The 27,646-nt window shown below is 67.8% G+C and overlaps 3 protein-coding genes across 13 annotated transcripts in view; 2 read left to right on the forward strand and 1 right to left on the reverse strand.

The window, feature by feature from the left end:
* RGS12 (regulator of G protein signaling 12) overlaps positions 1-27,646 on the forward strand; it is a 76,742-nt gene that overhangs the window by 45,246 nt on the left and 3,850 nt on the right. The window contains exons 5-19 of one of the 11 annotated variants that reach the window (XM_045574014.1): positions 1,546-1,715; positions 1,991-2,083; positions 2,754-2,897; positions 3,718-3,897; positions 4,151-4,301; positions 5,389-5,465; positions 6,913-7,107; positions 7,357-7,430; positions 7,744-7,870; positions 9,114-9,210; positions 10,391-10,461; positions 10,727-10,880; positions 13,244-13,382; positions 13,416-13,654; positions 18,202-18,620. In XM_045574014.1, the coding sequence (XP_045429970.1) occupies positions 1,546-1,715; positions 1,991-2,083; positions 2,754-2,897; positions 3,718-3,897; positions 4,151-4,301; positions 5,389-5,465; positions 6,913-7,107; positions 7,357-7,430; positions 7,744-7,870; positions 9,114-9,210; positions 10,391-10,461; positions 10,727-10,880; positions 13,244-13,382; positions 13,416-13,654; positions 18,202-18,401 (2,111 nt within the window). In that variant the 3' untranslated portion in view covers positions 18,402-18,620. Of the gene's footprint in view, positions 1-1,545; positions 1,716-1,990; positions 2,084-2,753; positions 2,898-3,717; positions 3,898-4,148; positions 4,302-5,388; positions 5,466-6,912; positions 7,108-7,356; positions 7,431-7,743; positions 7,871-9,113; positions 9,211-10,390; positions 10,462-10,726; positions 10,881-13,243; positions 13,655-13,823; positions 14,116-18,201; positions 18,621-27,646 lie in introns of those variants that run through there. The other 10 variants (XR_006740213.1, XM_036417085.2, XR_006740214.1 and 7 more) reach the window with 10 other exon arrangements.
* Positions 19,920-27,581, forward strand: HGFAC (HGF activator). The gene is made up of 14 exons (XM_036417106.2): positions 19,920-20,051; positions 20,514-20,694; positions 20,799-20,895; positions 21,053-21,132; positions 21,594-21,716; positions 21,796-21,927; positions 22,020-22,130; positions 22,207-22,381; positions 22,605-22,690; positions 23,387-23,654; positions 26,257-26,396; positions 26,598-26,738; positions 26,809-26,957; positions 27,339-27,581. Exons 1-14 carry the CDS (start codon positions 19,947-19,949, stop codon positions 27,519-27,521), a joined length of 1,971 nt encoding a protein of 656 aa, XP_036272999.1. The 5' UTR covers positions 19,920-19,946; the 3' UTR covers positions 27,522-27,581.
* The window catches only part of LRPAP1 (LDL receptor related protein associated protein 1), a 35,411-nt gene continuing 28,431 nt past the window's right edge, over positions 20,667-27,646 (reverse strand). Inside the window, exon 9 of the mRNA XM_045574023.1 lies at positions 20,667-20,707. The gene's annotated coding sequence lies outside the window, so the exon portion shown is untranslated. The remainder of the gene's footprint in view (positions 20,708-27,646) is intronic.

The following is a 27,646-nucleotide window of genomic DNA, read 5'->3' on the forward strand; positions in this document are numbered from 1 at the left end:
GTGTTACAGCTTCAAAGAGCTGGGTCACAGGTGTCCCTGGAGGCACAGATCCGGGCAGGGCTCCGGGCAGAGGAGCTTTACCACAGAAGGCGGAGGCCTGGGTGGACCACCCACTGTGCCTGCCTCGTGTGGGACTTAGGACCAGACCCCCTGTGAGGTCACTTTCTGTAGGACCCCTCTGCACACCCGGCCTCAGCTGAGCGTGCGTGCGTGTGGCCAGGCTCCGTCAGCCTTCTTGAGGCCGCGTTTCATCTCACACACGGCACGCACAGCCTGAGGGCTGAGCAGCCTCAGGGAAATCAGTGATCTCGACCTCGGTCTCTCGTAGCTTCTGAGTCTGACTTGGGTTTTCCTGGGCAGCAGCGATCAGATGACTCTGCCCTGTTCTCCTTTCCATGTGGGAATGCTTCCGGAGCCTTTAGGACAGAGGGGCTTCTCGTGGGCACATGGATCCCAAGTGGCCAAACTCCTGGCCCCGCAGGCGCACGCTCCCCGGTGCGGGGGCTGGCCGGCCTCCCTGCAGCCTCCGGCTCTGAGCTGCCCCTGGAGCTGTGGGCCTCATTGTCAGCACGTCTGCCGAGGGGGCTCATCGAAAGGCGAGCGTCCCCGCTGACCACTCCCCTGCCCCTCACCAGCCTTCTCCCCGCCCCTGCCCCTGCCCCCACCTCTCGCCACTGCTAAGACGCCTCCTAAATGGTTGGCCTGAACTAGAGGGGCCCATTAACTAGTGCGCTGGTCACCTCACCATGACCAGCCAGGCAGCGGCTGCGCACAGGCCCAGGGCACAGACGGAGAGCCCCGGGGGGGCATGGGAATGGGGCGTTTCACGGGGCAGCTTGCCCCTCAGTTATGGACATGTCCCTCTTCCTGCCCGGCTGGCCTCCACCCCTTCCTCTCAGACCTCACTGCCAGGCCTGCCCACGCGGGGACTGGCATCGGGCGCTCACAGGAGGTGGTGAGGTGCCGTGGGCATTATTCGAGAGCTCACATGAAGACAGCGGAGCCACGGCTTAGTTTCCGTTTGAATCTCACTGTGCCCTCTGTTCTTCCTGTGTTTAAAATACTTTTCAGTTTACCCATCACATTTGACACGCAGTGTCCTGTTAGTGTCATGTGTGTGCACGTGCTTAGGCAGTCTCTAGTGCCCTTTTGCAGATGGCTCGGCAGCCAGCCTCCTGCGGCACAGGTGGCACTTAGCACATAGGGTAGCCTGTCCCCACCGACAGGTGTGCGGAAACACTCCTCTGGACACTGCCTGGAGGCTGCCTGTCCCCACGGCAGGAGTGCACGAGTGTGAGTGGGCGGCTCCACAGGTCCGTCCCGCCCTCATGCGCCTCGTGGTTGTGGCCGCCGCCTCTGCCGAGTGTGCCGCCTGCAGCCGCCGGCCCGCGCTCTGTCCGCGGTGCCTGGAAGAGCTCAGGGCCGTCCTGGGCGCCCGGTGCGGTGCCCGGTGCCGTGCCAGAGGAGACACTGGTGAGAGCCCCCTGTCGCTGCTGCGGCAGGAGTGGGGCCGCCCCTGCAGTGAGGTCTGTGCTGGTCCCACAGAGCTGAACGGCGCTGACTTGAAGGACTGCGTGAGCAACCACAGCCTGAGCAGCAATGCCAGCCTCCCCAGCGTGCAGAGCTGCAGGCGCCTGCGCGAGCGGAGGGTCGCCAGCTGGGCCGTGTCCTTTGAGCGTCTCCTGCAGGACCCCCTGGGTGTGCGGTACTTCTCCGTGAGTAGGACGCCCGGGCTCAGCGTCGGAGTCTCATAAGGCCGGAGGGCGGGTCCTGCTGCCCACGGGGTCTGGGCGCCATGCCGGGGGCTACCGCACGGGCTCCTTCCCGCAGGGCGGCTTTGGCGTGTCCGCCGCGGCTACACTGTGGCCAGTGCCCAGCCCCCCTCTGAGAGGGAGAGGGAAGGTTGGGAGCAGCCCTCGGGGAGGCGGCCTGGGAATACTGACCCAGTCCTCCGAGCCTGGGTGGAAGTTCATTGACCATGTTTTTCTAGGACTTTCTAAGGAAGGAATTCAGTGAAGAAAACATTCTGTTCTGGCAGGCCTGTGAATACTTTAGTCATGTGCCCGCACACGACAAAAAAGAGGTACGCATGCTCCTTGGTGCCAGGAAGGGGGGCACGGGCAGGATTTCGTGAGGATTGGGGCGGTGGAAAGGGTGTGAAAGCACCCTCACACGGTCCACACTCTCAGAGAGGCTTCTCGGGCGGCTGTGGCATTTCCTTGTGCTGAGCACAGCCTGCGAAATGCCTGCCAGCATCGCGCCCCCGCGCAGGGGGGAGGGCAGCGCGAGGGCTTCCAGCCTGGTCCCCCCTCATCTAGTGAGGCCACTTGGCAGCACGTGACCTCGGGGCTGCACCAGCCCAGCCTCACTTCGCAGAGACCAGCGCGCACGGACCGGCACCTGGCGCTCCCGGTGGTGGTGGTGGTGGTGGTGGCGGTGCCGCACGCTAGGAATCGCCATCGGGAAAGTTCTGTCTCATGCTGGCCTGTACTTTGTTTACTACTGCCCCAGGGCTGTCTCCAGCCGGGAGCTGGGGGCGCTGCGGTCTCACATGGCTCACACGCGTGTCCTGATAGCTCTCCTACAGGAGCTGGGGGCGCTGCGGTCTCACATGGCTCACACGCGTGTCCTGATAGCTCTCCTACAGGAGCTGGGGGAGCTGCGGTCTCACATGGCTCACACGTGTTCTGGCAGCTCTCCTACAGGAGCTGGGGGAGCTGCGGTCTCACATGCTTACACGCGTGTCCTGGCAGCTCTCCTACAGGGCCCGGGAGATTTTCAGCACATTCCTGTGCAGCAAAGCCACCACGCCTGTCAACATCGACAGCCAGGCCCAGCTGGCAGACGACATCCTCAGCGCCCCGCACCCCGACATGTTCAAGGAGCAGCAGCTCCAGGTGAGCCCGCGCGCCCCCCCTGCCGCGTGCGCGCCCCCCACAGCCTCTCGGTGCTGCTGGCGCAGAGCGGGGCAGAAGAAGCGGTTTGTTCTTGTGCCCTTCTCTACTTGTGCTGAGTAAGCTTACTCTTGCCCAGCCGCTGTGTAAGCTTGGAGTTTCCCACTTCAGTGCGTCACTGTGGTGGTAAGTGTGCCCGGGCCCGTGTTATGTAACTGGCTGTAGAGCGTGTCCCACGGGCTGGCCAGAGCCCTGCAGCGGAGCCCTGAGTCAGGGACACAGAGGGGAGCGTGTCCCATGCAGGCCTTGCTCCCCCAGATGCCCACGGGTTTAGTCATTCTTTTTCTCTAAATATGTTTTTGCTTCAAAGAGGGAGGGAGGGAGAGAGAGAGAGAGGAACATCAATGATCGGCTGCCTCCTGGATGCCCCCTCCTGGGGATGGAGCCTGCACCCGAGCATGTGCCCTGACCAGGAATTGAACCCTGACCTCCTGGTTTATACTTCGATGCTCAACCTCTGAGCCTCATGGCGGGACTGGTTTGGGGCCGTTCTTGACAAGTACAGCTCCCCAAGGTCGCACCTCGAGGTGCCGTCTCCTCGTGGGGCTGGCCCCATGGGGGTGCTGGGACTTGTTGGTTGTGTCAAATGAAAGACTGCATGTTACGGGAAAGGGTAGTCGGATGTAGAGGAACTCTGGGGTGAGGGGAGAAAACGGGCTAATGACGTCCTTTCAGAACAGGCCAGAGGTGCCTGAGGTCCCAGCCCCGAGCCTGCAGGTGACTTCCTGTTCTCTTAACCAACGTCGTTGCGTGGGCTCCGCAGATTTTCAACCTGATGAAGTTTGACAGCTACACGCGCTTCCTCAAGTCCCCGCTGTACCAGGAGTGCATTCTGGCCGAGGTGGAGGGCCGCTCCCTCCCCGACTCGCAGCAGGTGCCCAGCAGCCCGGCCTCGAAGCACAGCGTCAGCTCGGACCACTCCAACGTGTCCACGCCAAAGAAGGTGCCGCCTGGCGTCCCGGTGGGAGCTGCTCTGCCATGTGGGGTTCCCTCACACCGGAGAATGCAGGCCCCTCCTCGGACTCGCGGGCTGAGGCTGGGCGGGGGGGCCGCTGGGGTCCAGCCGCCGTCTCCGGACCGGCCTGCATCGCCTGCAGAGCAGCTCTCACTGCCTCGCTGCCCCTCCCCGCTGCCCAGCGCGCCGTGCGTGTGGAAGCCACGCTCTTGGTTTCTCACAGTTTTCCACTTGGCGACAGCTGACGGGGAAATCGCGATCAGGACGGTCCCTGAACGAAGACCTGGACGAGGACAGCGAACGGAAGCGGAAGGGCGTGTTTTTCTCCTGGTCCAGGACCAGGAGCACCGGGCGGTCCCAGAAGAAGAAGGGCCCCGGGGACCACGCACACGGTTTGTGGGGTGCGGTGGCGGGCCACGGCAGCGGGCGCGGGCGGCCACCAGGCAGACGGGGCTTTAGGTCTTGCGCCCCCTCCCCTGGCCTGTCCTCTCCGGTGCTCCTCTGGCTCCAGCAGGAATAGGCGCTGGAAAATTTGGAAAATACACCCGATTAGGAAAGACGGCACGGGGACCGCGCTCCAGGCGGCTCTGTCCGGGCGGCTCTGGTCCGCTGCTCGGGGCTGCACCGCCCCCCTGTGGTTCAGAGTAGGCCATGGTGCGCCCATGAGTTTTGCCCAAATTGTCTTTTTATTGTAAATCTCAGAGGCTGTGCCGGGAGTTGGGTCATGCGCGCCTCGCGCAGTCTGTCCCCAGCAGGACCCGGAGGCTGGAGTCCCACGCCTGGCGGCTCGTTAGAGAGCACTGCCCAGGAATCGGACTCGGTGACGTGGGAGCCAGCTTTTGGAAGGTGGGCCAATGGTCCCCCTGTGCCCGGGCCCCACTGCCTCCAGGCTGGCACAGCAGGGACTGGGCATCAGACCCCAGGTTGGAAAAGGCCCTTCCAGGTGGGTTTTCAGGGTTCCCAGCTCAGCCTGGGGTCACGTGAGTTCAGTCAGTGACCACGGTGGGGGCAGGACTCAGCTAGGACTTGGTGGGAAGATGTGACATGAGCCACAGGTAAAGGTGTGGTGGCTGCTGGGTGTTCACCACTGTCCACGGGACCGTTTCTGTTCAGGCCCAGAAGCCACCAGCTGGGTCAGAATCCAGTTAACGAAGGGAGGAGGGCTGCCCAGGAGCACTGCCCTGCGCTCTGACCTGCCCGGAGCCGCTGCGCCAGTGGCGGGACGGGGGGACGGGGCGGACAGAGTGGAGCCTGCCTCTGCAGCTGTGGGGCTCCTGGGCTGCAGCAGCCCCGGGAGGCACGATGGGGGAGGGGGCAGAACCTCTGGAGGCCTGTTGGTCCTGCCACCCGTCCTGCCTCTGCCCTCGCCTGCGTGTGCTCAGCCTGGGGAGTGGGGTGGGGGCTGGGACCAGGGGTGGGTTTCTGTGCGGAGTGGGACAATTAGGCTGTGTGATCTGAGTCGCTGTGTTTCCCCTCAAGACGCCCCGCATGCCAACGGAGGCCTGGGCCGCCGGGAGTCGCAGGGCTCCGTGTCCTCCGCCGGGAGCCTGGACCTGGTAAGTCCCCGCCTGCCCTCGGCCCACAGGCCGCGCTGCCTCACGGAGCCCACAGTGTGTCTGTCACCAAGCCCATAGCCACGCCTAAGGAGGGCTCCTGAGACGGTGAGGAGCCTGGGAGACGGTGCTCCTCGGGACTGCGGCCAGCGTGGCTCTCATTCAGTTCCGCTGTCAGAGTCCCGCTGAGAACAGAAAACTATGAAGGCGGCTGCTTCGTCCTTGAACGTCCCACTGCCCCAGACATCATGTGTTTGGGGGTCCCCGGAGCCCCTCTCTGTCCTCACACCCGCTCTCTGGTTGTCTGGTTGCCTGGTTGCCTGGGGGCCTGTGCCCTGAGTGGCGGCTGAGCGGGCCCAGTTGGGCAGCCTGACGCTGTGGCGTCTGGTCACTGGGGCCTGTCGGGCAGCAGCAGAACCTCGTCTCCGCTGCCAGGGCTGACCGGCGCCACTCGCCACTGCTCCACGGGCCACCTGGACACAACGGAACTGAATGAGAACCTCGCTGGCCGCAGTCCCGTGACGCACTGTCTGGGAAGGGGCTGCTGGGCCTATCGCCATCGGTCTGCCGCCCACAGAGCGGCTCTCTGAATCCTGTGGGGGACTTACAGCCCGAAGTGACCAGCAGGCCAGCCCCACGGGAGGGCCTGTGCAAGGCGTTTCCGGTGAGGAAGCGAGTTGTGACTCAGGTCCAGGGGAGGGTCAGGAGAGACCCCCGCTGCCCTGGGCTGGCCTCACCCCCATCCCGCCGCCCAGCAGCCCTGCCTCAGCACCGCTGGCTGGCGCAGGGGTCGGGTGCTGACGAGTAGTTTCCTGAGCTCTGGGCCTGGGCGAGAGTCCTGCAGGCAGCCCGGCCCTGCCCAGAGGCTGCTGTGGTGAGAGACCCGCCCGCCCCACAGTGTGTCCGCTGCTCTCAGGCCGGCTGGCAGGTGGATGCCTTCCTGCTCCGGAGGAGGCCACTAGCTCTCCCTGGGCAGATGGCGGTCTGTCCCTCATGCTGACAGGGCAGCCCTGTGCCCCCAGCCCTGCCTGCCCCTCAGTGCCCCAGCCCCTGCCCTCAGCTTGCTCTCCCCTGGATCAGGCTGTTCCTTTCAGAGGGGCCTTGGAGCCTGGGCCGGGAGGTCGGGTGGAAAGATGACGGGAAATAGCAGAGGGGCCCCGGCTGGGCTGGTCCTCAGGCCCCAGGGTGTTCCAGCCGCCATGTGGTCCCCCGGACTGAGGTGGGCGAGGGCAGCTCAGCGTCACAGCGCAGCCTGCTCGGGGAGAGCCAGCTGCATGAGGCCCGGCAGCATTTGGGTCCGAGGCTGGGCAAGGCCTGGGCACAGCTGTCCCTGTGCTAGCAAGGCCCACATCTCTGGAGCTGGATGTGCCTCCCTGGGTGCTGCCAGCTCCCGTAGCTCTTCTTGGAGTGCCCGCAAGCTCCCTGTGACCCTGCGCCGTCTCTTCCCCAGTCAGAGGCCTGCAGGACACTGGCGCCCGAGAGGGACAAGGCCGCCAAGCACTGCCGCATCCAGCTGCCTGACGGGACGCCCTGCACGACGCTGGTGCGGGCGGGGCTCCCCATCAAGGAGGTCCTGGCCGGGCTCTGCGAGCGGCATGGCATCAATGGGGCCGCCGTGGACCTCTTCCTGGTGGGCGGGGACAAGGTACCGGTGGGCCCACCCGCTGCCCTCCTGGCCCTTGGTGTTAGGCCCTGGCGTTGGCCTGCTCTGCGCTCCATGTCTAAGGCGTTCGCTGGAGGCCGGGAAGGGCGGTCCTGCGGCTGGGCCCTGCATGCTGGGTGGGTCTGTGTCAGCTGCGCCTCTGCTGCCCCCAGAGGGCCCTGCACCAGGGCGTCTGCAGCACCAGGGCGCCCGCTCCCTCTGATAGCACCTCCTTTCCCTCCTGTCCCCAAGCCCCTGGTGCTGCATCAGGACAGCAGCATCTTGGCATCTAGGGACCTGCGCCTAGAAAAGCGGACTTTATTTCGGTGAGAAAAATGAAGCTGCCATTCCCGTGAACTCCCAGAGGCTGGGCCCGTCCTGAACGGGGTGGGCAGCGGGCCGCTGTCCTGTCCCATGACCACAGAGGGCCACACCCAGGGGTGGCCAAGCTGCATGGAGTTGGCCATCCTGTGAGGGAGGGGTTCTCTCTGCTGGTGTGACAGCCCCTCTCCTTCCAGAAACCCTTCCAGCAGCCCCCCGCTCGCTTCCTCAGCCAGAACCTCGGCTGGGTCAGGGGCCCAGCGCAGCGAGGTGGAGGCTGGGTGGATGCGCAGATGTGCTCACGCTTCTCCCCCACAGGCTGGATCTGGTCCCCATTAACCGCTCCGTGGGGCTCAAGGCCAAGCCCACCAAGCCCGTCACGGAGGTGCTGCGGCCCGTGGTGGCCAAGTACGGCCTGCACCTGAGCGAGCTGGTGGCCAGGCTGGTGAGTGACGTGGGGGCCTGTGGTGAGTCCCCTGAGCTGGCAAACGGGTGCCTGTCCGCAGGGCCTGTGCCTGAGGCCCCACCAGTAGCGCCGTGGCGCCACCAGGTGCAGGAGCAGCTGCGACGCCCTCAGCCCCACCCCACGCTGGCCGGGCGGGAGGTGTCGCCTTCGTCCCCGCTGCCATCCTGTGGAGGGAAGCGCTGCTTTCTTTTGACTCAGCCATTCCCGGGGGGCTGGGGCCAGGCTGGGATTTGAGAGGTGGTTTTGGTCCTGGGAAACCAAAATGAGAAACAGACCAGACCCCTGAGCTCTGCTGAGCAGGTGCAGGTCCCAGCAGACAGGCGCCTCGCCTTGCGCACTCGGCAGCCCGGCCTCCCGGGCGCATCTTCCCGCGAAATTTCCCGCCCTGGCCGCTTTGCCTCAGTGGGTGAGTGTCAGCCACAGACTGAAGGGTTCCGGGTTCAATTCTGGTCAAGGCCATGCCCCTCCCCTCAACAGGGAGCACCACCCAGAGTCCAAGGTGCTGGCGGAGAGGGCGGGCCAGGCTTCTCGGGCCCCTCTCTCTCTCGAGACCCCAAGCTACTGTGTGGCCGTCTGGCCTCAGTGTTCCTGTCTGTAAGTGGGTTAGTCAGGGCTGTGGTGGGGCTTGGGGCTGGCCGGTGGTCAGGGCTCCGGGTGTGGAGGCCATGACACGTGACACACCAGCTGCCCTTCCGAGTGTGTGCGTCCACTGGAACCGACACCATGAGAGGCAGAGCCAGCGTGGTGGCCGCCTCATGGGGCGAGCTCCGGCCTGGCCTCCTGCAGGCGCTGGTCTTGGGCACATCAGGGATTGAAGAAGCCGGCTCCACGTGCAGGCTTCTTTCTGAAAGCAGCTGTGGGTCCTGAACGCTGGTGTCCCACCTCGGCCTGCTCTGCGCCTTGCCCACAAAGGCAGCTCCGTCCTGCCATGCCCTCACTGTGCCCACAGGAGTGGAGCGAGGCCAGTCCAGGCTGTGAGCAGGGTGAGACCTGGATGCCACCTCGATGCCATTGAAATAGGACGTTGGGCTGAGAGGTTCGCAGCCTCACCGCGTGTGCTCACCCGGGCTTCGGGCTGGCACTCAGGACTGCCTTCGGGCAGCCCAGCCATGGTAGTGGCACCCGGGGTCAGCTGGCATGCGACTACGTCAAGGCTGGACGACAGGCAGGTGTTCTGGAAAGTTCTGGTTCAGTGAGTCACGTGCACTACCTTGGTCTTTAGAGTGGCGAGAGGGAGCCCCTGGACCTCGGTGCCCCCATATCGAGCCTGGATGGACAGCGGGTCATCTTGGAGGAGAAGGACCCCTCCAGAGGGAAAGGTGAGCGAACCTGAGAGCCCCTCTCGCTGCCTCCCACCAGCCCATGCTGAGCCCCCAGAGCCAGGCTGCCCGCGGCCTGGGCAGAGGCACAGGACCAGGAGCATGAGGGCCTCACCCGGTGACAGGCCGTGTGCCCAGACTGCCCGAGGTCAGCACGCCTGGTGCGGGGCGCTAACGAGACACAGACACAGCTTGGGCCTGTGAACAAGGGACACCCCGGGGGGTGGACTGGGTGGTGTTGTCCCGGGGGTGCGGGAGCCTGTGTTTACGGAGCTCCTCCGGGGAGGGCCCCGCGGGCTGGCTCAGTTCCGAGTGCCTGCCGCCTCCCCCAGGGACCTGCGGCGGGCCTGTGGACGCAGAGCGGGCCTGCCTGCCCCGGTCTCGGGGTGCTTGCACCCTGCTCCTCCGCCAGGTCCTGGGCGCAGGGGGCTGCAGGCGGCCGCGGGCAGGTGCAGGGTCTGAGCATCTGCGGGAGGCCCAGTGCCCTTCCTGCAGCCCAGCGGGGCCGGAGGAGTGGACTTGGGGCTCGGTTGGCCATTGAGGCCAGACCACAGCCCTGACTTGGGGCAATGGTTGTATTTGAAAATAGGTGACTATTTTTCTAGAGAATATTCACACCAAATAGTCCACGAAACAACCTCTTTAGTCGCCTCACCTCCAAATATCCCAGTACGTGGTGTCCAGTCACCTGTGGCCCTCTATACACACACCCACAGACACACACTCACTCACACACACACACACACACTCACACACACACACAGACACACACACTCACACATACACAGACACTCACACACATACACTCACACACAGACACACACACTCACACATGCACAGACACACACACTCTCACACACACACTCACACACACACACATACACAGACACACACACACTCTCACACACACACACACATACACTCACACACACACACACACACTCACACATGCACAGACACACACACTCTCACACACACACTCACACACACAGAGCACATCCTGCCCTGGCCAAGGCGGAGGAGGTGTCCCGCCCCTGGTCCTGCCCCTGGCGTTCGGCCTTCATGTGCAGATTGGAAGGGACAGTCACTCCGTCGTCTCCCCGCTTTGCCTAAGAACACAGATCGCAGAGGGGAAGCGAGGGCAGTGCCCTGGCTAACGCTCCTCTCCGCCCTCACCCAGACAAACAGAGAGGAACGCCGCTCAAACAGACCGCCGCGGGCAGCTCCAGCTCCAGAAATCTCTCGGCTACGGTAATCCCCCGCCCGGCCCGCAGCGCCCCGCTCCCCGCATGCCGGCCACATGCTCCCCAGAGAGCCGTGTGCTGCCCGCCGGTGCCCACCACTCTGGTCGGGCTGGCAGCCCCTCTCGGTGCCCTCTCGTCCCCCTGGGGCCGCCCCCGGGCCTGAACCGCCAGCCCGCTGCCCCGTGGTGGGTCCCGTTTCCAACCCCGCCCGTCATGACCTGTGCTGTCGTGTCTGAACTGTGAGTAGAACTTTGACTTTCCTTCTGATGCAGGGAGAGGAGAGAACACTAGGCAAGTCTAATTCTATTAAAATAAAAGGAGAAAATGGAAAAAATGCTAGGGATCCCCGGCTTTCAAAGAGAGAAGAATCTATTGCAAAGATTGGGAAAAAAAAATATCAGAAAATTAATTTGGACGAAGCAGAGGGTACGTGTACTTTTTAAACTTGACGTGTTTCAGTGAATTCAATGTCCGTTTCCAGTCCTCTCGTCAGCGCGTTCTCTGAGCGATCGACACGGGGGTGACTGTGGGCCTGTCACATGGAGTATGTTCCCGTGTCAGTCTGAGAGCCGGGCCCCTTGGAGTCAGGGCGGACCCCCGGGGGGCAGGGGCAGCGCGGTGGGCCTGGCAGGCTGGATGGAGGTTCGGAAGTGTCAGAGGGCCCTCACTGCAGGCGGCGCCAGGCGAGCAGGCCCGGGTCCCCCACCTCTGCCCTGAGCCGCGGGGGGGCCTGCAGGAGCCACCGCAGAGGTGGAGGGGGTGGTCTCCCCTTTGGAAATATCTAACAGAAAAGCAGAATCAGGACTCATATTGTCACTGTGACTGGATTTTACCCAGAGTTCCACCTGCTCAGCTGCCCAGCTCCCTGTGAAGTGCCCCTTACAGCCACAGCCCTGCACCCCTCACCCCCTTACAGCCACAGCCCTGCACCCCTCACCCCCTTACAGCCACAGCCCTGCACCCCTCACCCCCTTACAGCCACAGCCCTGCACCCCTCACCCCCTTACAGCCCAGCCCTGCACCCCTCACCCCCCTTACAGCCACAGCCCTGCACCCCTCACCCCCTTACAGCCACAGCCCTGCACCCCTCACCCCCTTACCAGCCACAGCCCTGCACCCTCACCCCCTTACAAAGCCACAGCCCTGCACGCACCCTCACCCCCTTACAGCCACAGCCTGCACCCCTCACCCCCCCTTACAGCCACAGCCCTGCACCCCTCACCCCCCTTACAGCCACAGCCCTGCACCCCTCACCCCCCCTTACAGCCACAGCCCTGCACCCCTCACCCCCTTACAGCCACAGCCCTGCCAACCCTCACCCCCCTTAAGCCACAGCCCTGCACCCCTTCACCCCCTTACAGCCACAGCCCTGCACCCCTCACCCCCTTACAGCCACAGCCCTGCACCCCTCACCCCCCTTACAGCCACAGCCCTGACACCTCAACCCCCTTACAGCCACAGCCCTGCACCCACTCACCCCCTTACAGCCACAGCCCTGCACCCCTCACCCCCCTTACAGCCACAGCCCTGCACCCCTCACCCCCTTACATGCCACAGCCCTGCACCCCTCACCCCCTTACAGCCACAGCCCTGCACCCCTCACCCCTCTTACAGCCACAGCCCTGACACCCCTCCACCCCTCTTACAGCCAAAAGCCCTGCACCCCTCACCCCCTTACAGCACAGCCTGCACCCTCACCCCCTTACAGCACAGCCCTGCACCCCTCACCCCCTCTTACAGCCACAGCCCTGCACCCCCCCCCCCTCTTACAGCCACAGCCCTGCACCCCTCACCCCCCTTACAGCCACAGCCCTGCACCCCTCACCCCCCCTTACAGCCACAGCCATACACCCCTCACCCCCCTTACAGCCACAGCCCTGCACCCCTCACCCCCTTACAGCCACAGCCCTGCACCCCTCACCCCCTTACAGCCACAGCCCTGCACCCCTCACCCCCTTACAGCCACAGCCCTGCACCCCTCACCCCCTTACAGCCACAGCCCTGCACCCCTCACCCCCCTTACAGCCACAGCCCTGCACCCCTCACCCCCTTACAGCCACAGCCCTGCAGCCACAGCCCAGGGTGGGCTCTCGGAAGAGGGCAGAAGCGCACACCCACGCTGAGGCTGGCGCCTTCCTGAGAGGCGTTAGATGTCAGGTCTGAAAGCCTTTGTCCTGGTTCACGCCTGAGAGCGGTTAGGCGCTAGAGAAGTTCAGCCGGACCCTTCTCCTTTGACGCTGGTCTTGAGCTCCACCGGAAACGCCCTCCAGTGAGATGGCCCTGGAGGGGCTGCCAGAGCCAGGCCGGCCGGTGCGGAGGGCATGGAGGGCTCAAGGGCTCCCAGCCCAGGCCTGGGGCCACCACCACGGCCCCTTCACACCGCGCTCCCGCCCTCCTCCGGCCCAGGCAGGCCGCCCAGCGCCGGCCCTGTCGTGCCGCAGCCTCTGTGGTCACTCCATGTGGGAAGGGGCCAGGGCTGCGTGTCAGGGTCCCCGCGCCCCGCCCCGCCAGTGCACAGCCAGCCTCCCCGAGCTGTCAGCACAGCCGTGGCGGGTCATGGGTGTGGGCGACTGGGTCTGGACTTCACAGATTTGGGGGAGGCTTAGGGCTGCGTTGGATTGTTCTGGAAGCCTGGGTCCTGTGGGCCCAGTGCTAGGGGTGCGGGACCTCCTGGCCGCAGCCTGCAGTCGGAAGGCGGCGGGACGCTGAGACGGGACCTCTCCCGTCGTGCACTGTGGCCTGGGCCGAGGGCGAGGCGCTCACACTCGCTCCACGGCTTCTCCCAACAGCGTTTTTTGAGCTTATTTCCAAGGCTCAGAGCAACCGGGCCGACGACCAGCGCGGGCTGCTGAGGAAGGAGGACCTGGTGCTGCCGGACTTCCTGCGCGCGCCCCCGGGCGCCCCCGAGCCCGGCCCCCCGGGCCCGGAGCGGGCGTCCCGGCCCCGGGAGCACGCCGCCAGCCCCGCCACCAGCCCCGGCCCCGCCGACAGCCCCCCCTTCTGCACCTCCACGACCTCCACCACCCCCACGACGCCCGCGCCCCACGTGCAGGAAGCAGAGGCCGGGGGCGTCCAGACCCTGGAGGGCGAGCACGTGGCCGACCTGATGCTCACCGGGGAGGGGGACATGAGCAGCCCCAGCAGCACTTTGCTGCCGCCGCCCCCTGCCCCGCAGGACCCGGCAGGACCTCCCGCTCCAGGTACCGCCGGGCACGGCTCCCCTGCTCACCTCTGACTGCTCTCCGCTTTCCCGGGCTGTTCCCGGGAGCGTCCGCCTGGGCCCAACACCAAGGACAGATGTGGGAGGCCCAGCCTCTGCCCACGCCCGCTGACGAGGCTCTTCCCGGCACGTCCCCTCTGTTACCGTAGTTACTGAGGGCGGGTCTGCCCCGAGGTGTCGGGCACAGCTGAGGCCGGAGTGTGGTCAGGACGGGTCCCGGAGGCCTCCGGGCACGTGCCGTGTGGTGTGAGCAGACGGCGGCCCTCACCCTCGCCCCGTCCGGGGAGTCCAGAAACGTATGTGTTCTCCACACGGGAGAGCTAGCGCGGTTCGTGTTTGTCTCGAGACTGAAAAGGGCCTTTGTCTTGAGGAGTGAGTGACGCCCAGGTGACAGGACACGCTCGGCACGGAGCCCACCTTGGGGCCGGCCTGGGCCGGGCAGTCACAGGCATTGCCCCAAACTGCGAAAGGAAGCGTGAGCTGGGTTGTTCACTGGGCTCGGTGCCGTGAGGCTGGGCGGGGGGGGGACTGTCCCGGGAGCCGCAGCTGGAAGTTGAGGTGAGGCTCTGACCGGCTGTGAGGGCTTCCGAGAGCCCTCCGCCCGCACTGTGCACGGCCCGTGTGCGTCCCCGCTGGGTGGACAGGGCGCCCGCTCGGTGTCCACGCTGACAGCGGGCTGCCCTGCTCCTCTGCACACTCGCGACTCGGACGTGCCGGTCCCGATCCGCCGGCAGGCGATGGGGCGCCCGTGTCACCGGCCAGGGCAGCCTGGGTCCTGTGGGACCTGCAGCCGCACCTGGCTGGGGCCTTGTCCCCGCTTCCCTGGTGGCTGGCGGAGGACCTGCGCTGTGGGGAGCGGCGCCGCCCCAGACCCCGCGCGGACCAGGGTGCATGCTGTCGCCTGCCGCACGCACCGCGACTCCCTGCTCCTGCGCGCCTGTGTCCTGTCGCCCTGTCTGGGCCCGTGTTCTCCCGGGGGAATAAACTCCACAGCTCATGGCTGGACTGGACCAAAACTTCTCTCCCTTGACTATTTATTACCACTTCAAACTATACATGTGTTTCACTCCAAGGAAAGCGTCATGCATTTTAGGGACTCCAGTGGGTGAATATCTTTTATTGATTTCAGAGGAGAAAGAGATAGAAACATCAAGGATGAGAAAGAATCATGGATCGGCTGCCTCCTGCACACCCCACACTGGGGATCGAGCCTGCAACTGGGCATGTGCCCTTGATTGGAATCAAACCCGGGACCCCTCAGCCCCTGGGCCAATGCTCTATCCCCTGAACCACACTGGCCAGGGCGATATAGTGGCTTTTAAAATAGGTCGTTCACTGGGCAGATGCTCTCAAGCACCGTGCAAGTACCCGCGGCAGCCCTGTGCCGGCAGCGGGGCGCAGCCCGGGCCCTCCGAGCACAGCCGGGCTCACGGGCATCCGCCTCTGCTGGCGCCTTGGGCCTGATCCGCCCGTTCCTGGGGGCCGGAGCCGAGATTCGCAGCTGCCTGTGGGGGGCTGGCTCTCACTTCCCACTGGCCCCTGCGGCTCCCAGCTCAGGCTTTCCACCTGGTGACAGGTGCCCTCTGTTCCCTGGGCTCAGCCCTTGGGTCCGGTCGTCAAAGCCTCCGTCCCCATTCTCCTTGGACATGGCCTCATCTGAGGGCGCTCAGCACACACTGGCTGCAGGAGGACCTTTTTAAAAAAATATATATTTTTTATTGTTTTTACAGAGAAGAAGGGAGAGGGGTAGAGTTAGAAACACTGATGATAGAGAAGCATCGGTCAGCTGCCTCCTGCACACTCCCTACTGGGGATGTGCCCACAACCAAGGTACATGCCCTTGACTGGAATCGAACCTGGGACCCTTCAGTCCGCAGGCCAACGCTCTATCTACTGAGCCACACCAGTTAGGGCTGCATAAGCACCTTTAACCTCGCCCCCGCCTGTCACAGCGCCACCCCACCCGCTGGATCCCAGTGGAGGGGGCTGTGTGTGCCACGAGCGGAACCAGGGCTTCGGCTGGGGCTGTGAAGTCCTTGCTCACAGGGACTCCGCCTCTGAGGAAGCGTGGGGCTGCCCCCCTTCCCCTCCCCATATTTCCGTTTAGCTGTGCCCAGTCTCCTTGTGCTGTGAGAGTGAGGGGCACTCGGAGGCTTCACGGAGGTGGCAGGGTAGCCTTGAAGGACACAAAGGACCCACCTAGCAGACGAGTCAGAGCATGTGGGCAGAAGCCACAGCAAAGGAGGACAAGGAGGTCCCTCTGGGGGCAGGAAGGGCCTGTGGACAGCAACTGCGGTGGCTCTGGCGCCCGATTGGGCGTTCCAGGGGGGCCCCAGGGGCTGACGAGCTGGAACCACAGAATTCGTCTGCTGATGTCAGCTGTGGAGCCGTGCGGGGAGGGGCCAGCTGGGCGACATGAGGCGGAGGGAGGTCCAGGCCCAGCCTCACATCTGGTAGAGGGCGTGGCACAGGCACCCTTTGGAAATGGCCGTTGGGGCCCCGGGACAGCTCAGCAGCTCCGGGCAGGCCCTGGCACCAGGCCTCGGCGCCCGTCTGCACGGGGCTGGGCTGCTGCCACTTAGAAAGCAAACCTGGGCCGGGCACGCACAAGAGCTGGAACCTTGGCCACCCCCCTACCATACTGGTCCTCGGCTGCACCAGCGCCCCGGCCCCGACACAACACGCCCGCCCAGGCCTGCTGAGCTGTCCCGGCTGTGGCTCCGGGCCGGGGCTGAGCTGGCCCTGCAGCCTCTGTCCCCGCGCCCATCAGGGCTGGATGGGAGGGGCCAGGCTGCTCTCCAAACGCCCTCGACAAGGCAGAGGACCTGGGGCAGACCCTGCCCTCTCCACCCTGAAGCTAAGTGGACGCACCCTGCCCCCATCTCCCACCTGCAGCCCCGTGTGGAGCATGGGAGCCAGTGACGGCTGGGGCGGCGGATCCCCGTGGGCAGGCCGGAGGGGTGTTGGTTGAATGACTAAATGACCTTGGACCTCAGGGGAAACCCTTGCCCACTGTCTAAAATGGACACACCTGGCCATGCAGCCGGGCACTCGGACACGACGAGCCGGGGAAGCCCTGGGGACCACGTGGGGGCGCTCATGGAGGCCTGGGGTGCAGTAGGGTGGGACTTGGGGCCGCAGAGCAGCTGGGGACACAGGCTCCTGATCCCACGGAGGAAGCGGGGCCAGGCCAGGGAAATGGAGGCCCAGGGAGGGCTGGTCCGTGGGGCAGGACTCCGCGACTATTGTGGGTCACGGGCCAAGACGCCTGCTTGCTGTGGGCACCTGAGAGCCCTCGGCCCTGGGCTTATGGACACCTGTAGATTCTAAGCCCGCCTGGCATCCCTGACCTGGGCACAAGGCCCTAACACAAGGCCCAGGTGTGGCCAAGGGGTAGGAGAGCGCAGCTGAACCCAGGCAGATGCCAGGAAGGACTGTGAGGTGAGGCGTGGGCCTGAGGCAGACAGCTGGCAGCCAGGCTGAGCAGGCACAGGGCTCTGGAGCCGCCTCTGCCCCATGCTGGCCTGTGAGCTGCGTCCTGCAGCGAGGCTGGTAGTCTGTGTGGGGCCCGAGTGCCTGGGGCCTTGCTGAGGGCCAATCCTGTCTGGAACAGCCCCGCCCAGAGCTGGGTCCCCCCTAGCCCAGGCACCCACTTACTGTGGCCCCAGCCCCCCTTGGCAGGACAAGCCCCGCAGACAGCCCCCAGGAGAGTTGGGGGTCAGGGAAGATGAGGCGGGTCTCAGCAGGGCCGGCTCTGTCCCTGAGCCCGGGGCGGCAAGGAGGTCTTTCGTGCTGTCATCCCGCCCCCACCTGACACACACACACACACACACACACACAGCTCTCCACTGGCCACAACCCAGTCGGGAGCCACGGGATCCCTGTGAGCAGCCCTGCAGCCTCCTGGGGCCCTGGGACCCCTCCTCTCCCTGCTGTCCCTTTGCCATCCCAGCCCCTCCTGGGGCCCAGAATCCTCATTCCTGCAGCGCTCTCCGCACACCTCCCAGGCAGGCCAGCACCCTCGGCTGGCCAGGTGGCGCCAGCAGGAGGGGCGGGATGAGGGGGGCAGGGCCCAGGTGCTGAACAGCTTTTGAAGGACGCAGGCCGGCCTGGCACAGACTGGATGAGGGCAGGGCGCAGGGAGACCTGGGTATTCCTGTGACCAGCAGGGGCTCCCCAGGTGTCATGGCACAGAATCTGGGCCCTGCACCCCCAGCACTGGGGCCCCAGCCTCTGTCTTCCTGCTCGAGTCATGCCCAGGTCCCCCTCGGCTTGGGACCTTCCCCACACTGTGGCGTCTGCTAGGACCTGTGCCACATGGACATGCAGGGGCCCTGAGGGGCTGGTAGCTTGAGGCTGGTGGTCTGCAGACCCTTGACCCCGACCGAGGCTAAGGTCAGAGGTGGCCAGCCTGCGGGGTGCATTTGAGGAATCCCTCCCATTGCCAGGGCAGGAGGGTGGGGCCTCCTGCGGGGTGTCTGCAGGCCTGGGGGTGATGGTGACGGCTCTCTCTTCTCCCTGTGACAGGAGGCAGGGCCCACAGCAGCCGAGGCCTCCCGGTCAACACGATCATCGATGTGGACTTGGTCGCTGGCTCGGCCCCTGGCCCAGGCTGCAGGGCTCCAGGGGTGTGGATGGGCCCCCGGAGGCCACAGGCCAGCAGGCCCCCCGCACCAGATCTCCCCGCCAAGCCCAAAGCCAGCCCGCACCACGCCACCTTCGTCTGAGGCCGCCGGCAGGCCCCGTGCCCTGGACACCACCTCCCCCCCCCCCCCCCCCCCGAGCTGCAGGCCTGGACATGAACCTGAAGGCCGAGTCCCGGGTGGCGGCCACCCCGGCCACCGCGCCCTTGGAAGCCGCCCGGAAGGCGGAGGGCTGGCTCGGGGGCTCCCTGGCCCGCCCCTGCCGCGGCCTCCAGCCGTCCCCCAATAAAGTGTCTTGGAGGACCCCGCGTTGGCCTCCTGCTGGGTGCTGGGCCCCTGGCCGTCTGTCCTCCATCCTCGTGTCCTCGGCCCTGGAGGCGTTGCCATGGCCTCCAGGACCATGTGGGAGGGGCGTGAGGAAGCAGGCCTGCGGGCCGGGCCCTGGTCTCGTCCCATCCACACCACCCCCTGCCAGTCAGCGCAGGCTCCTCTGAGCACAGTGGGGACCTGCAGGCTGCCCTGCCCTTGGCCTGTCTGTGGAGGGGCCACCTGGGCCGAAGGCCTGGGCGAGAGTGGCAGGGCCGTGCCCAGCCTGAGGCTGGAGCGAGCTTGACTACAGAACGGTTTGAGCCAAGTCAGGAGGGGATGGGGGGGCAGGTCAGCGGCAGGGCCCCGGGTGGTGTTGGGTTGAAGCAGACGGAGATGGCACCCTGGCCCCAGGTTGCCTCGCTGGAGCGCAGTGCACAGGTCTGCCATCCTCGTTGGTGGGGAAGGGGTGGGGTCTTGTCTTACTGGGTTTGTCGGAGGCCAGGGAACAGAGCCAGGCTGTGGGTTCTGGGTGCTTCCAGGAGGGGGTCTAGGGGAGGTGTGGGAATGAAGACAGGTGACACCCACATGCCCAGTGCCCTCTCCTGGGCGCAGCGAGGCGGGTGCAGTGCCAGCCTGTCTGCACCCCGCGCGGGCTACCGGCATTCTGGGCCGGGAGGGGTAACTGCTGTGCGGGCATTGCCCAGCCCAGGTCACAAAGGGCAGGACCCCAAGCCAGGCCCCTGGCCCTTCATGGCTCCTGGGTACCTGGCCCGGCTCTGCCAGGGACCAGAGGTGGGGAGGGGAGCTCCTGGACACCCCAAGTCTAGCACCCGAGAGCTCTGGTCCTGCTCCCCATGTTGCACTTCCTGGGGCCGCCCCAGGCTCCTGGAGGGGCAGCAGAGGTTCCCGTCCTGGGTCTGCCTCACGCAGCCCAGCGCCCCAGCCTCCTCTCCGCCTGGCCTGGTGCCGGGCACGGGCAGCACCCCCTGCAGGCCGGGCAGGAAAGAGCAGACACGCAGCTGCTCTGGTTACAGGCTGCCCAGACACTCCGTGGCCAGTTCTGAGGCCACGCGGGAACCGGAAGCCGGGCTGGGGCCCCGGGCCCTGCCTGCACGCCATCCTGGGAGACCCCGGACACTGTCCTGCCCGGGACCCTGTGGCAGAGCGCGGAGGGGAGGCCGGCCTGTGAGCGGGCAGCAGGAGCGGGGCCTGTGGGCCGGCAGGGGCGGCAGCCGGTTAATCATTTCCAGGCGGCCTTGACCCCGCTGGCCTCGGCCACTCTGCTCCTACTCTGCTGCCCTCACACAGCCGGGAGGAGCCATGGGGCGCCGGGCCTGGGTCCCCAGCCCCTGCCGCCCGCCCCGACTGTCGCTGCTGCTGCTGCTGCTGCTGGCGCCTCTCAGGGCCCAGCCCCAGGCCGGCAGGGTGAGCACAGCCCTGTTGCGCTGTGACCTGGGGCTCCCTGTGCCCACTCGGGGTCCCGAGGCCCAGCCAGGGCCGGGTGGAGCGGGCAAGGGGCCCGGGGTGCTGAAAGCTGCCGTGCGGGTGTGGTGGGAGTGCTGGGCTGGTGGGCAGGGCAAAACCTGAGCATCTAGCTTACAGGGCCCCTGGGGGCGTGGGGGCCTGTGGGGTCTGAGTTTGAGAGCGGGAGGGGCTCTGAGGGCTTCCTGGCAGCGCCAGGCCCAGGATCCGGCAGGCGGGCCGGCCCTGAGCCAGCTCGGGCTCGGCGGGCCTGCTGGGCTCGGGGGAGGGCTTGTTGGACCCTCAGGGTGTCCAGCCACCCGGTTCCCCCTCCAAGGTCTGAGGGCCCAAGGACGTGAGGCCGGGCGGGGCCTGCGTGCTGGGCCGGTCCCACGTGGGTGCTGTCGCAGCTCTCGCTCCTCCTAGAACCACACGGAGCCCCAAGAACCTAATGCCACAGTGACCTCCAGGACACCCCCTGTTCCTGTGACCTCAGTGACCCCCACGGCCTCAGCTACGAGCACTCCAGAGGCAGAGGGTCCCCGTGGTGGGGGGCTCGCCTCCCCACCCAGGGCGGCCCCCTCCAGCAGCAGCCCGGCGGGCCCAGGTCGGCCAGGGGGCTTCCCGGAGGAGGGGGGGGCTGCTCCTGGACGGGGTGGGGGAGGGCGAGTGGGGTGGGGCGGGAGCCCGCGACGCTGGCTGCCTCCACAGTGCTCACCGAGGACGGACAGCCCTGCCGGTTCCCCTTCCGCCTGGGCGGCCGCCTGCTCCACTCCTGCACGTCGGAGGGAAGCGCCTACAGGAAGTGGTGGGTCCCGCTGGGCAAGCGCCCTCCCCCCCGCGTCCTGTCCCACGGCCCCGCCCCCTCCTCTCAGACGGTGACGGGTGTGGTGAACGGACGCACGGCTGAACGGGCCTGAGTGTGTGCGTCTGGGCACCCACGTCACCGCGCACGTCACCCGCAGGTGTGCCACGACTCACAACTACGACCGCGACCGGGCCTGGGGCTACTGCGTGCAGGGCTCCGCGCCCCCCGAGGGCCCAGGTGGGTGCCCGGGCCAGGAGGGGGCGGGGCCTGTGTGGGCTGAGCTTGGGCATCCGGTCAACATGCTGAAGGGGGTGGGAGCCCAGGGGACAGGGACAGGGGAGCCATCAGCCAGGGGCCCCCCTCTGGGGCACAGGGTTGCTTTGTCCATTGCTGGGAGCAAGACACCCCCTGGTGGCCAGCCCAGGCCCTGCGGCCACCCAGGCCAGCCCTGCCGGTGGTGGTCCGGGTCACCAGGGAGGGGACTGTGCTGCCTGACGGGTGGTCAGGCACCCGAGAGGCCCTGAGTGCCGAGTGGGGCTGTGGGCGGCCTGCATTCCCCCCCAGGACTCCCTCCCGGGACCCCAGAAGGGGCGGGCATCTTTAAAGTGGCAGGCCCAACAGAGGCAAGCAGCGAGGGTCAGAGTGGGGGACGGACTGGTCCAGCTGAGACCCCCACCCACCCTCCTGCGTGTCTCCAGCGGCTCTGGATCCCTGTGCCTCCAGCCCCTGCCTCAATGGGGGCTCCTGCACCAGCACCCAGGACCCCGGCTCCCACCACTGCACCTGCCCCGTGGCCTTCACCGGCAAGGACTGTGGGACGGGTGAGCCGGCCTGGCGGGTGCTGGGAGGAGGGCTGCCCGGGCCGCGGGCGCACAGCGGGACACGTGGTGTGGTCCCCAGAGAAGTGCTTCGACGAGACCCGCTACGAGTACCTGGAGGAGGGTGACAGCTGGGCCCGCGTGCACCGGGGCCGCGTGGAGCAGTGCCAGTGCGCGGGCGGCCGCGTCCGCTGCGAGGACACACGCCACACAGGTGCGCTGGGCGGGGGAGCCTGCCCTGGCGGCCCAGGCCGGGGGCGGGGACCCCGGCGTCCGGCCCGAGCCTGGCTCCTCGCCCGCCCCCAGCTTGCCTGAGCAGCCCGTGCCTGAACGGGGGCACCTGCCACCTGGTGGTGGCCACCGGGACCACAGTCTGCGCCTGCGCCCCGGGCCTCGCCGGGAGGCTCTGCAACATCGGTGAGTGGCTGGGCCTCCACCGAGGGCCGGGCCGGGCGGGCAGCCTGGGGCCGGGCTCACCCGCTGCCACCCACAGCGCCCGCCCAGAGCTGCTTCGTGGGCAACGGCACGGAGTACCGGGGCGTGGCCAGCACGGCGGCCTCGGGCCTCAGCTGCCTGGCCTGGAACTCGGACCTGCTCTACCAGGAGCTGCACGTGGACACGGTGGACGCTGCGGCCCTGCTCGGCCTGGGCCCCCACGCCTACTGCCGGTCAGCACGGCCCGCCCAGCCGCTCCCCGGGCGTCCCTGCCGGGGGCGGGGCCTTCCTGCTGGGCTCTCCCCCAGCGAGAAGGGCCGGCCGGGCGGTCAGGCCCCAGACCCAGGCCACTGTGCCGGGCGGGGGGAAGGGACCTCCTGCGAGGGTCCCCATGCCCCTATCCCGCGCCCTCGCTGAGGGCAGTGTGACCGCACCCACCGCCTCGGCTGCCCCCAGGAACCCCGACAAGGACGAGAGGCCCTGGTGCTACGTGGTGAAGGAGCACGCCCTCTCCTGGGAGTACTGCCGCCTGGCGGCCTGCGGTGCGCGGCCCACCCCTCCCCCAAGCCCACCCCGACCCCCATTCCCACCTCCACCCTCACCTCCACCCCCACCCTCACTCCACCCCACCCCACCCTCAACTCCCCCTCTCCCACCCCAACCCCACCCCCACCCCCACCTCCACCCCCACCCTCACTCCCACCCCCACCCCCACTCCCACCCTCAGCTCCCCCTCTCCCACCCCAACCCCACCACCACCTCCACCCCCACTCCCACCCCCACCCCCACTCCCATTCCCACCCTCAACTCCCCTTCTCCCACCCCAACCCCACCCTCACCCGCACTTCCACTCTCACCCCACCCCCCGCCTCGTCTCTCTGAGGCCGCTGCCCCGAGAGATGGGGAAACGGCTCCCGGGCAGGGCTGGGCCAGGAGTCAGCAGGCAGCCGTCCCCAGGTCCCTGGGCAGCTCTCGCACCCAAACCATGCAGGGCGGGAGGTCCAGCAGGCGCCCTGTGGCAGCTCCCCCTCGGGGCCCCTAACACCTGCCAGGTGCGCAGGCCACTCTGGTTCCCCCAAAGCCGGGTTCGGGGTCTCCTGCAGACGGGAAACGAGGCTCAGCGCACGAGTCCGGGGCAGAGCCGGGCCAGCCCGGGAGGGGGGGGTGAACGCCAAGGGGCCTGGCGGAGGCAGGTGGGTGCAGCCTGGGCACCTGTGACCAGCGACCGGTGCCCCCAGAATCCCTCACCAGAACCCAGGGCCCACCCGACCTGGCGCTGCTGACGCTAACGGGCGCGGCCCCGGCCCCGGCCCCCGCCGCGCGCCCCACGTGCGGCCGGCGGCACAAGAAGAGGAGCTTCCTCCGGCCCCGCATCATCGGCGGCTCGTCCTCGCTGCCCGGCTCGCACCCCTGGCTGGCCGCCATCTACATCGGGGACAGCTTCTGCGCCGGCAGCCTGGTGCACACCTGCTGGGTGGTGTCAGCCGCCCACTGCTTCTCCCACAGGTGGGCTGCCGGGGTCCTGCCTCCCCCACATGCAGCCACCTCCTCCGGCCACCACCTCTGCAGCTCTCCACCCCCCCACCCTCTCCTCCCACCCACTCCCACCCCCCATCCCACCCCACCCCACCCGGTCCTCCCACCCCACCCCCATCCCATCCCCCCCACCCGGTCCTCCCCCCCACCCCCATCCCACCCCTCCCCACCCGGTCCTCCCACCCCACCCCCACCCCACCCCACCCCACCCGGTCCTCCCACCCAGCTCTCCACCCCACCCCACCCCACCTCCTCCGGCCACCACCTCTGCGGCTCTCCACCCCCCTCCCTCTCCTCCCACCCCACCCCACCCCCACCCCCCCACCCCATCCCCCACCCCATCCTCCCACCCAGCTCTCCACCCCCCCCATCCCACCCCCCCCATCCCACCCCACCCCATCCCCACCCCATCCTCCCACCCAGCTCTCCACCCCCCCATCCCACCCCCCATCCCACCCCACCCCACCCGCACCCCATCCTCCCACCCAGCTCTCCACCCCACCCCCATCCCACCCCACTCCACCCCCCCCACCACACCCCACCCCATCCCCCACCCCATCCTCCCACTCAGCTCTCCACCCCACCCCCACCCACCCCACCCCACCCGGTCCTCCCACCCAGCTCTCCACCCCACCCCCATCCCACCCCACTCCACCCCCCCCACCACACCCCACCCCATCCCCCACCCCATCCTCCCACTCAGCTCTCCACCCCACCCCCATCCCACCCCACCCCACCCGGTCCTCCCACCCCATCCTCCCACCCAGCTCTCCCCTCCACCCCACCCCACCCCCTCCAGCCACCACCTCTGCGGCTCTCCACCCCCCCACCCTCTCCTTCCACCCAGCTCCCACCCCACCCCCATCCCACCCCCCCATCCCCCACCCCATCCTCCCACCCCGCTCTCCACCCCACCCCCCCCGGTCCTCCCACCCAGCTCTCCACCCCCCCCGACCCCACCTCCTCCAGCCACCCACCTCTGCGGCTCTCCACCCCATCTTCCCACCCCCCCACCCCGTCTTCCCACCCCATCCTCCCACCCAGCTCTGCACCCCACCCCCATCCCATCCCACCCCACTCCATCCTCCCACCCGACCCACCTCCTCCAGCCACCCACCTCTGCGGCTCTCTACCCCACCCCCCACCCCACCCCACCCGTCCTCCCACCCCATCCTCCCACCCAGCTCTGCACCCCACCCCACCCCACCCGTCCTCCCTCCCAGCCGCCTGTCCACCCCCCACCCCCGCCACCTCCATCCTTCCGTGCCTCCGCTCCCGGGCCGCGCCGCCCCTCTGCCTCCGGCGGGACCGGGCGCCCAGCGGTGCGGACCGGAGGCTGCAGACACCCGGGCGCTGTCTGCGGGGCTCCGGCTGCGGGGCTCCGGCTGCGGGGCTCCGGCTGCGGGGGCTCCGGCTGCGGGGGCCCCGGCTGCGGGGGCTCCGGCTGCGGGGCCTCCGGCTGCGGGGGCTCCGGCTGCGGGGGCTCCGGCTGCGGGGCTCCGGCTGCGGGGGCTCCGGCTGCGGGGCCTCCGGCTGCGGGGGCTCCGGCTGCGGGGCTCCGGCTGCGGGGGCTCCGGCTGCGGGGCTCCGGCTGCGGGGCGCCGGGAGGGAGGGCGCCGCGAGGTGTGGGCGGGGGTGGGGGGATCAGGCATGCGCAGTGGGGACGGTGGGCGGGGCCTGCTCCCGCAGCCCCGCCAGCCCCGCCCCTGGACTGCCAGTAGCTTGGGGCGCTGGGACCCACCCCTGGCCCCCAGGGGGACCCGCAAGCTCAGGGAAGCCAGCTCCTCCCTCCGCCCGCCTGGCCCAGAGGTCTGACCGTGCGCTCAGGAGTCAGCAGCTGGCGGTGCACCCCGTGGTCACCCAGGGACTGCAGCGGGGGTGGTGGTGGGGGGTGCAGAGTGGGCACAAGCCCTGTGCTGACCTGTCACCTCAGCAGGCGCTTGGCTGGCCTGGGAAATGGGCCTCCCCAGGAAGGCATTGAGGGGTTCAAGGGCTGGGGGCGGGGAGCAGGCACCACTCCCACTTTCAGGGAGGAGCCGGGAGGGACAGGCTTGGTGGGGGGACCTGGGGACCCCAGCACGCTGGCCACGAGTCTGGGACGGACAGATGTGGACAGGAAAGAGGGAAGGAGGCTGAGGGCGTGGCTCAGGCTCCTGGACCCCCCAGATGGGCTTGCAGGAAGGCTTGGGCCCCTTTAAGACACAGGCTCAGCTGGGATTACCCCCCTCAAGGCCTGAGTCCCCCCTGAGCTCACTGGCCGCCCACCCTCAGCGAGACCCAGGAACCTGGAGCTCTGCCTGCCGGGGGCGGGGCACCGAGCCCCAGACTGCACTGGGCATGGGAGCCATTTCCCAGAAGGCCTGGGCCTGGGAGGGCTGCGTGCCGGGTCCCACAGTGGCGGGAGGGCTGAGCAGAGCGAGGGACCCTCAGGCCCAGCAGACAGGAAAGCCGAGGCGCGGACAGGGCAGGGCTGGCCGAGGGGCTGTCTCTGGGACGCTGGCCCCCATGGGTGCAGGGAGAGCCAACCCCCGGGCCTAGAGGGGAGGCCAGAGCCCTGCCCCCCCCCCTGCAGCCCCCCAAGGGAGAGCGTCTCTGTGGTCCTGGGCCAGCACTTCTTCAACCTCACGACGGACGTGACCCAGGCGTTTCAAATTGAGAAGTACATCCCATACCCGCTGTACTCGGTGTTCAACCCCAGCGACCATGACCTTGGTGAGGCTCAGGCACGCGGGTGCCGCCAGGAGCGGGGCTGGGGGCACCCAGAGAATCCTGGGAGACCCTCCGATCTGTGATCCCAGGAGGGGGGGCACAGGGACAGTGGGGAGGGCCTGGGTCTCCCCGGCACAGCCTCTCGCCCGGCAGGGCGCCCGGCAGGGACCCCCTCCCCGGTGACCTCTGGCCTCTCCCGCCCAGTGCTGATCCGGCTGAGGAAGAAGGGGGACCGCTGTGCCGTCCGCTCCCAGTTTGTCCAGCCCATCTGCCTGCCGGAGCCCAGCAGCCCCTTCCCCGCCGGACACAAGTGCCAGATCGCCGGCTGGGGCCACCAGGACGAGAGTGCGTGCCGGGGGGCCGCGGGGCGGGAGCCCGGGAGCCTGGCCCGCCCTGACCTGTGTCCTGCCTGCAGACGTGAGCGGCTACTCCAGCTCCCTGCGGGAGGCGCTGGTGCCCCTGGTGGCCGACCACAAGTGCAGCAGCCCCGAGGTGTACGGGGCCGACATCAGCCCCAACATGCTGTGCGCCGGCTACTTCGACTGCAAGGCTGACGCCTGCCAGGTGAGCCCAGCTCAGACCTGCATACCCCGGGGGGGGGGGGGCCCGGCGGCAGGGCCAGCGGGGCCCAGGCAGACAGCACACGCTCCTCACTTCTGCCCCACCCCCTGCTGGAGGGCCCCAGTGGGGCAGAGTCCCTCCTCACACAGACGGGAGCCTGAGACCACCAAGCGGGGCAGCCCGGCTCCAACCGGGCAGGGCCGGCAGGGTGACCCCGAGGCCGGCCTCTTCCCCAGAGCTCTCACCGGGGCTCCATCAGCCAGCCCCGCAGCACGCCCACCAGGCAGGCCCTGTGTGCGCAGGCCGTCACTCTTCCCGGGTCACACCACTCGGATGTGGCCGGGGGGTGGGGGGGCCGGCCGGCTGACAGGAGCTCTGCCGCAGGGAGACTCGGGCGGCCCCCTGGTCTGTGAGAAGAACGGCGTGGCCTACCTGTACGGCATCATCAGCTGGGGCGACGGCTGCGGACGCCTGCACAAGCCCGGCGTCTACACCCGCGTGGCCAACTACGTGGGCTGGATCAACGACCGGATCCGGCCCCCCAAGCGGCCCGCAGATTCCCCCTGAGGCCCCGACCTGCTCCTCCTCGCCCTCCCTGCCCGCCGGCACCGGCTCACCCAGCCTGGCCGCGCCCCAGCCCGCCTCCCCTCTGTGCCGCGGCCCAGGCCGCACACACCTCCCGCGAGCCCCCT

The sequence above is a fragment of the Pipistrellus kuhlii genome, unplaced genomic scaffold, assembly GCF_014108245.1.
Source record: "Pipistrellus kuhlii isolate mPipKuh1 unplaced genomic scaffold, mPipKuh1.p scaffold_m20_p_58, whole genome shotgun sequence".
Lineage (NCBI taxonomy): Eukaryota > Metazoa > Chordata > Mammalia > Chiroptera > Vespertilionidae > Pipistrellus > Pipistrellus kuhlii.